This window comes from Mustela nivalis (assembly GCF_964662115.1).
Source record: "Mustela nivalis genome assembly, chromosome: 5".
NCBI classification, from domain to species: domain Eukaryota; kingdom Metazoa; phylum Chordata; class Mammalia; order Carnivora; family Mustelidae; genus Mustela; species Mustela nivalis.
In genome coordinates this window covers 88,839,869-88,847,018 of record NC_139024.1, presented here as the reverse complement: position 1 = coordinate 88,847,018, position 7,150 = coordinate 88,839,869, and the positions used below count along the sequence as shown (strand labels likewise).

Below are 7,150 nucleotides of genomic sequence, written 5' to 3'. Positions count from 1 at the left end.
GGGAGGACTAGGAACAGGAGGCTGCCGTGTTGAACAGGATGGTCAGGGACGGTGACCTGTGAAGACGGGAGAGGTGAGGCAGTGCTCCAGGGGGCTACCTGGAAAAGACGGTTCCAGGCTACAGCAAAGGTAAAGGGCACGGCCAGCACGCTCGAGGAGAGCCAGCGCGGCTGCGTAAAGGGAGAGGAGGAGGAGCTGGAGTCACCACAGGATGTCCCCGCGTCTAGCTGAGATGGGGGACGCCGGGCCGGGGGCGCAGGAGCGGGTGGGCTGTGGGCGACCAGCCGCAGGGACGAAGCCGGAGAGCCGGTGGGTTTCCAGTCGCGCCGTCGTCAGCGTCCGGAGGCTAACGCCGTGCTCCCACCTCGCCCGCCACTCGCTGGAGCAGCCTCTGAGGACCCAAAGCGGTGTCCCGGCGCCGGGCGGGTCACGTGGCCGCGAGCGGGCGCCCCCTGGCGCGAAGAGGGGAGCGGCGGCGGCGGGATGGCGGCGGCGGCGGCCGGAGCGCGGGAAAGCGGGGAGCCGGGCCAGCCGGGCCAGCCCGGCCGCCGGGCCCTGTACTTCTGCGGAAGCGTCCGCGGCGGGCGCGAGGACCGGGCGCTGTACGGGCGGATCGTGTCGCGGTTGCGGCGCTTCGGGGCGGTGCTCACGGAGCACGTGGCGGCCGCCGAACTGGGAGCGCGCGGTGAGGCGGGCGGCGGGGCGCGGTGAGGCGGGCGGCGGGGCGCGGTGAGGCGGGCGGCGGGGCGCGGTGAGGCGGGCCGGTCCCGCCCCGGTACCGAGATTACACTCTCCCCTCCCCACCCCCGCCCACCGGGAAAGGGAGCCGGGACTCGGACAGCGGGGGTCCCAGTGAGCTTACTGGCGGGAGCCCGGTTTCCGCATTCAGTTCTCTTGACTTGAGTCATTCCTGGAGAACTTTCTCCCCCTCTTTCCAGGGACCGAGCAGGGAGGAGCAGAATGCGCGTGAACGGGGCTGCGGCAGTTCCCGCTTCACCTGCCCGCACCTGCTCCCCCACCTAAGACAAAGCTTATCCTCCTGCTTCCCCCTTGGCGGTCAAGGTATCCGCCCTCTCTTGGACCTCACGGACCCGACCACCATCTCTCTCACGCTCTCTCATCAGGCTGTTAACTTCCTGGCTGCTGGGTCTTTCTAAAGCGTGGTTTTGATCATTTTTGGTCTGGAATCTCCGCGACTCTTCTAGTTTGGAAAGTTGTGCCTAGAACTCTTGCGCTTCTACTCGGAAAACCTTGGAAGTGCTTTCCCCTCGGCAGACCCAGGAGCGGATCCAGGATTTGTGGGATCTAAGGCAATTTTGGAGAACTGTTTAAAAAGGTGTGATATAGTTTTTGGAATGTTGGTGAGGTTGGAGTCCAGAGCCCGCAGCCAAGAAAGAATTCTTGAAATATCTCTGGTGCAAAAAGGTGATTTTATTAGAGTGCAGGGACAGGACCGGTGGACAGAAGGAGCTGCTGCCCTGGGGTTGTGAGGAATGGCCGATTATAGACTTGAGAGTTGGAGAAGATAAGGAAAAAGGAAGGTGTCCAAGAGGACTTTGACATGCTGAGGAAGATACCAAAGACATTGTCAGCCTAAGGTGGTTTTCCCCTGTAGCAGAGCATTGAGACTGTTGGGAGATTCCTGGAGGAACGTTATACTCTGCCTGCCTCAAGTACTTGCCAGTGGGCTGCAGATTATAAGGACATTTAATTTTTACCAACATTTCCTTTGTCTCCCACATGGCTGTGGAGGGGAGGGTGCTGCTCAGGCTCCAGAAAATTGAGTTATGGGTCTCCAGAAGTTAAGTTATTGATTTGAATGCTTTTTTCTTGTGAATCACTAAGACATTGGTAAACTGAGGGGAGACTCCTGCCCTGCAGGACTGGGGTCCCTATTAGTTCACCATTTGTGTTTCCTTCCCTTAGTTTAGGACAGCCGGGAGTGCCTGAAGAAGGCCACACCTATCCCACCTGGGAGTGGGGCTCGCAGGAGTTGGCCCGTGTCAGCTTGTGCTCTGTCCTCTGCCTGCCTTCTGCTCCCTTATTGGGTGAAATCACCGAACAAAATTGCTAGGGCACTGGAAAGGGCCTGTGTGAGTGCCGGCCCCGGAGGCTTAAGATTCTTTGGTTTCAGGGCATGTCCCTTCCACACACCCCCCACCCACTGGTTCTGGAACTTCAGTGTGCTCCAATGTAGTCTGAGGGAACTTGTTCACAATGCTGGCTCACAGCAGTCTGGGGTGAAGGCTTCCAATGTATTTTTAACAAGCTCTCCAGAGACTTTCTTCTGATTCAGGCAGTAACATTTCTCCAAGCCAGGACTGAGAGCACCTCTGACCCCCATAAGAGCACCTCTTCTCTACCCTCCTTCCCAACCCCTCCTATTGGTCGTGCATTTTATCAAAGTTTGGTGGGGCTCACCATTGCCTGGAGAGCTGGTAGAGCAGCCAGGAGTCCTATCAAGCTCTCAGCCGATGCTGATGCCGATGCCGGCATCCGCCGAAGCCGGAGTTGGGCTCTGGTTGTTCAGCCTTTGTTTGCCCGGCCAGTCTCTTGCTTTTGCCTGCCATTTCCACCCTGCACCCCAGGAGGCTAGTCATCCTCCTCTCCATCTCTGATCCCTGACCCACAGTGAGGTATAGTCCTTCCTGTAGTCTCCTCTCTATCCCTCATCCGACCCTAATCACATCCCTCCTGGAAGTTTTCTTGTGGCTATTCCATTTCCTCTTTTCCCTGGAGCCTTAGTTTTTGGTGGGTCCTCGGAGGTCACTTAGCATGCCTTGTCCCCCACCCCGCCTGCGCTGGGCAGATATGGGGGCTCGGGGCAGGCAAGGGTAGAGGAGAGGTAATGAGTGCTGAGGACCAGGCAGGCAGAGACTTGGCCTTGACCAGCCTTTCCTACTCCACAGGGGAAGAGGTTGCTGGGGGTGACAGGCTCATCCATGAGCGGGACCTGGCCTGGCTGCAGCAGGCAGATGGTGAGCACTTCCCCCTCCTGCCCACAAATTCCTGTTAGGTCCCCTGGACAGGCCTGTGGTCCACACCAGGAAGGGAGTTCCCTCCTCACCACACCGAGACTCTGTCATCCATCCCTTAACAAGCCCCAGATACCAAGCCTCAGTCTCGTGTTTCTTCCTAGTGGTGGTGGCCGAAGTGACCCAGCCGTCGCTGGGTGTGGGCTATGAGCTGGGCCGGGCTGTAGCCCTCAACAAGCGGATCCTGTGCCTCTTCCGTCCGCAGTCTGGCCGAGGTGAGCGCTCCAAGGCCTGGGTGGGCCCTCCTCCCCCCCAGCTTTCTGCACACCGAGCCCTAGGGGGCTCTGAGGACAGTGCCTACCCTGGAAACAGGACAGGGACAGGGAAGGGAGTGGAGACGGGGAGCTTCACCTCCCTCCGCCCTTCCTTCCCAGTACTTTCAGCCATGATCCGGGGAGCGGCAGACGGCTCGAGGTTCCAGGTGTTGGACTACGAGGAGGGCCAGGTGGAGGCCATACTGGATCGCTACTTTGAGGGTGACCTTCCCTAGCAGGTGGCTGCCTCCCTGCCCCAGCTGCTTGACTTAACTCCACTTTGTTAATTCTTCTCTGTCCTCATACCCCTCCTACCTCAGCCCCAGTACCAAATTAAAAGTTATGTTTAAAATTCTACCTCTGTCTATAGGAGTGATGGGGCAGGACAGGTCCTCAGGATTATCCTTTTCTTTCCTGCTTCACTTCAAGATGTAGAGAGATCCATTACCATTCTGTAGGCCCCAAGAGAGAGTACTTCCTAATGCCCTCAGACTCCTGCCAAGAACGTTCAAGAGTTTGGAGGAAGGTTGGCCCAGGGTGGGGTGGGGAGGGGTGTTTCATGGCCTCCTCTACCACTGGACAGGATCTGGGGCAAGTGGGCAGGCCTGCACCTGGCCCTGGGCCCTGGAAACCTTCATTTCCCCTTGTCAGCTTAGGTCAAATGGGTCTGCTTTGGGCCTTCCAGAGAACAGAAACGTCTGGAGGTCCAAAAGTAAAGTGAAGAATGAAGGTTGGGGGTATGTAGAGGGAGCGGGGAGCTGACACTAGCCTTTGGGGATGCAGCTGCACAGCCTGCTTCCAGAGAAGTACGTGGAAAAAAAGTTTATTCAGTAAACAGAAGGTACTGCAGACACTGGGAATCGCCTCCCCCAATGATAGCAGGAAGGGGCGACCTCACCCCTCAGCCCCCAGGACTCTGGAGTGGCTCCAGGTGTTCCCTGTGTCCTGCCCCTCAGTCATAAGCCTCATAATCCTCTTCCTCATCACCGAAGAAGAAAGTGTCTCGGTCCAGGTTTTCAGACTCTTCGTCATAGGAAAAGCTGTCGTTGTCCAGCTCCTCATCAAACTCGTCCTGCTGCCACTCAGGGACATCATCCTCATCATCGTCGTCCTCCTCCTCCTCATCCACCTCCAGCCCTGGGGACACCTGAGGCCTGGGGAGAGGGAGCCACACTCAGCCCCGTGAAGCCACACCTCTCCCAGGCCCCTGTGGCCACTCCGCCCACCCTACTCACTGACTGCCAGGGACGTTGGATCCTTTTGCCTCTCGGGCCTCTAACGATGGGCTCTGCAGACCAACCCGGAAGTCCTGGCGAGGAGCCGGGGAGATGTGGGAAGTCGGAGAGTAGAGGAGGACCTGGACCTCTGCCCAGCATTCCTTCACCCACCGTTCTCTGCCGGCCTCCCAGTTGCAGGTCCCTCGCTCAGGTGCTCCCACCTCTTCTCCCCCACTCATCCTGAGACTTCATGGCCCCAAGTCTGCGTGTCACAGAACTTGGGCAGTCTCCGAGGACACAGGTCATGCCGGCGAGGCACCCCATCTCCGTGCTTTAGGACCTAACAGTGTCTATTCCTGTCCTGTCTGCCCAAGTTATTTACTCCTCTGTGAACTCCCCGAGAGCAAGACTCCTCGTTTAGACTAACATCAGTGTATTAGAGCCAGGAAGAACCTCAGTGGATCCCCATTCCAACATCCCACTTGGGAAGTACTGAAAAGTTCCCAGGGGTTCTGATGAGTGAGCATCACAGCAAATATCCTTGCTGTGGGCTATTGGGTAGCACTCACCAGGCGGACGGAGCCCCAGCCGCATCCAGCAGATAGGCCTAGGAGCTGGGTGCATGCCCAGGTCTCCGAACAGCTGCCTTTCCTTTTGGATCCCCTCCTCCCCAGGGCAGGGGCTGTGCCGGGCCCAGGAGGCCCCAGGCCGGCCTTGTACCTGGGCAGAATGCTGCAGGATAGCCAGCTGCCTCTCCTGGATCCTCCGGAGCAGCTCCAGGCCCGTGCTGAGGCAGTCCGAGCGGAGCAGACGCAGGGACGAGCCCAGGTCTCCACACCGCAGCAGTGTCTCCTCTGTAGAGGGGGAAAGCCACAGGGGCTCCCTCCCTCCTTTGCTTCCTTCGACTCCTTCCTTCTACCACCTAAGTCCTATCCGCACCTACCAGGCAGGGCTCCAGACTAGATACTCATTCTTGTGGGGCCTCCATCCCAGTGCAGGGAGCGATGGTAATCTAGTGGGCAGGTGAAGGCCTGCGCCCTTAGGTACCTCATGCCAAGCACCCCATGCCTTCATACCTGAAGTATCGCTGGTAGTGATCAGGCTGGAACGAATGAGGAGGTGGAGGACCGCCCAATGGGGTAGCTGGGCTGGGGGGCTGTTTTGCCACTGTTTGCTAGGCGGGGATGCTGGGGTGGGGGTGGGAAGTGGGGGTGGGGAAGGAGTCGTGGTGGGGTGCCGGCGCACCAAGGAGTATCTGCAGGGCATTGGTATGCAGCTCCAGGTTCTCAGTCTGCTGCTCCACCACGTCCATGTGCTCCGTGTCCTGGTTGTAGAAGCTGTACACACAGGCATAGGCCAGCACCTGTGGGAGCCCAAATCAGCCCTTTCCTTGCTGAACCTCAGCCCTGCCTCCCTCCCCGCCCCATTCCCTCCATTCCCTGTCCCCACCTTGCGGGCCTGCTCCAATCCCCGGCAGGCGTCACTGAGGAAGGTGAAGGATCTGGGGGGCGGCACCTCATGGATGGCAGACAGGCGGTTCCGCAGGCTCAGGGCGAACTCCTGTGCAGGGGTGAGGTGAATCAGCACCACAGGCAGCCCTCCCCGCCTGCTCAAAACAACTTGGCACCCACAGGATTGGGATCTGGAGCCCCTGCCCCACCCTCCACCCCAGCCCTCTGACCTCACCCACGCAACTGTTCCCTCCCTGCTCACCCGTGCCTGGTGATGGAAAGTACATCTCTCGTTATAGTCCTGAAACCGCTTCTCCTGGCGAGCTGCTCTGCTAACCTGGGAAGGACGGGTTGAGAGGGAGGACTCTTGGGCGCTTTGATGGGAAGGGTGGAGTGAAGGCACCCTGCGTACAGACCTTCAGGCACTTCGCCCAGACTTTTCCATCTAATCCTAACTCTGGGAAGTAGGTCACATAATTCTCCCCCTCTGCAGGGGAGGATGCCAAGGTGTGGGCACGGAAACCAGCCCAAAGCCACCTACTAAGCAGGGGTGCTGGGCTCTGATGCAAGGCATGGGCTCTGCTTGGCTCTGGCCTGGTGCCTCTGGGAATGCACAGCCCTCCCAGGACAGAACTCCCAGCACGTGTCGGCCCAGGTGGCTTCAGTCTTCACACAGAGCCTCCATCCCAACAGTTCAGCTGCCCAGGACACAGAGCCATCTCTGCCCAGGGCCTGCAGCCACATCCCATCCCAGCTGCGCTGGGACCCCCTGGTCCTGGCCTCGGCCCCTTACCATGGCAGAGCAATTGTAGTAGTCTTTGTGATTTGGCTTCCAGGACTTGAGGCAGCGCCAGCAAAATCCATGGTTGCATTTGGCACAGGTCATGCTATGGAGGAAGCTGGCTGGTCAGAGGGCTTCTGCCCCGGGTCAGGGCCATACCGGAGGCCCCGGATGAGACCTGGACGCCCCACCGAACCTGCCCTGGCCCCTCTGTGCCCTGACAGTCTCTAACCTCACCAAGCCCTAGTGAGCGCACCCAAGCTTCCCAGCCCCATGCGGTGCAGACTTAAAACTAGGGGAAGGAGTGTTAAGGAGCGAGAGTCACTGGAGGGCACCAGGACCAGGCTAAGTAACTGCTGTCCTCTGCTCAGCTCTCTGGTGAACCCCATGGGCCCCCTACTCCCGTACCACC

General features: G+C 59.1%; 2 protein-coding genes across 5 annotated transcripts in view; one reads left to right on the top strand and one right to left on the bottom strand.

Moving 5' to 3' along the window:
• Positions 1-468: 468 nt before the first annotated feature.
• Positions 469-3,646, top strand: DNPH1 (2'-deoxynucleoside 5'-phosphate N-hydrolase 1). The gene is made up of 4 exons (XM_082729672.1): positions 469-685; positions 2,910-2,978; positions 3,140-3,250; positions 3,410-3,646. Exons 1-4 carry the CDS (start codon positions 484-486, stop codon positions 3,523-3,525), a joined length of 498 nt encoding a protein of 165 aa, XP_082585798.1. The 5' UTR covers positions 469-483; the 3' UTR covers positions 3,526-3,646.
• Positions 3,647-4,096: 450 nt separating this feature from the next.
• The window catches only part of CUL9 (cullin 9), a 37,639-nt gene continuing 34,585 nt past the window's right edge, over positions 4,097-7,150 (bottom strand). For all 4 annotated transcript variants that reach the window (XM_082732180.1, XM_082732182.1, XM_082732181.1 and 1 more), the window contains exons 35-41: positions 6,751-6,844; positions 6,220-6,294; positions 5,956-6,066; positions 5,752-5,869; positions 5,227-5,360; positions 4,525-4,598; positions 4,097-4,443 (exon numbers count right to left, since the gene is read on the bottom strand). In XM_082732180.1, coding sequence (XP_082588306.1) covers positions 4,242-4,443; positions 4,525-4,598; positions 5,227-5,360; positions 5,752-5,869; positions 5,956-6,066; positions 6,220-6,294; positions 6,751-6,844 — 808 coding nt within the window. In that variant the 3' untranslated portion in view covers positions 4,097-4,241. The remainder of the gene's footprint in view (positions 4,444-4,524; positions 4,599-5,226; positions 5,361-5,751; positions 5,870-5,955; positions 6,067-6,219; positions 6,295-6,750; positions 6,845-7,150) is intronic.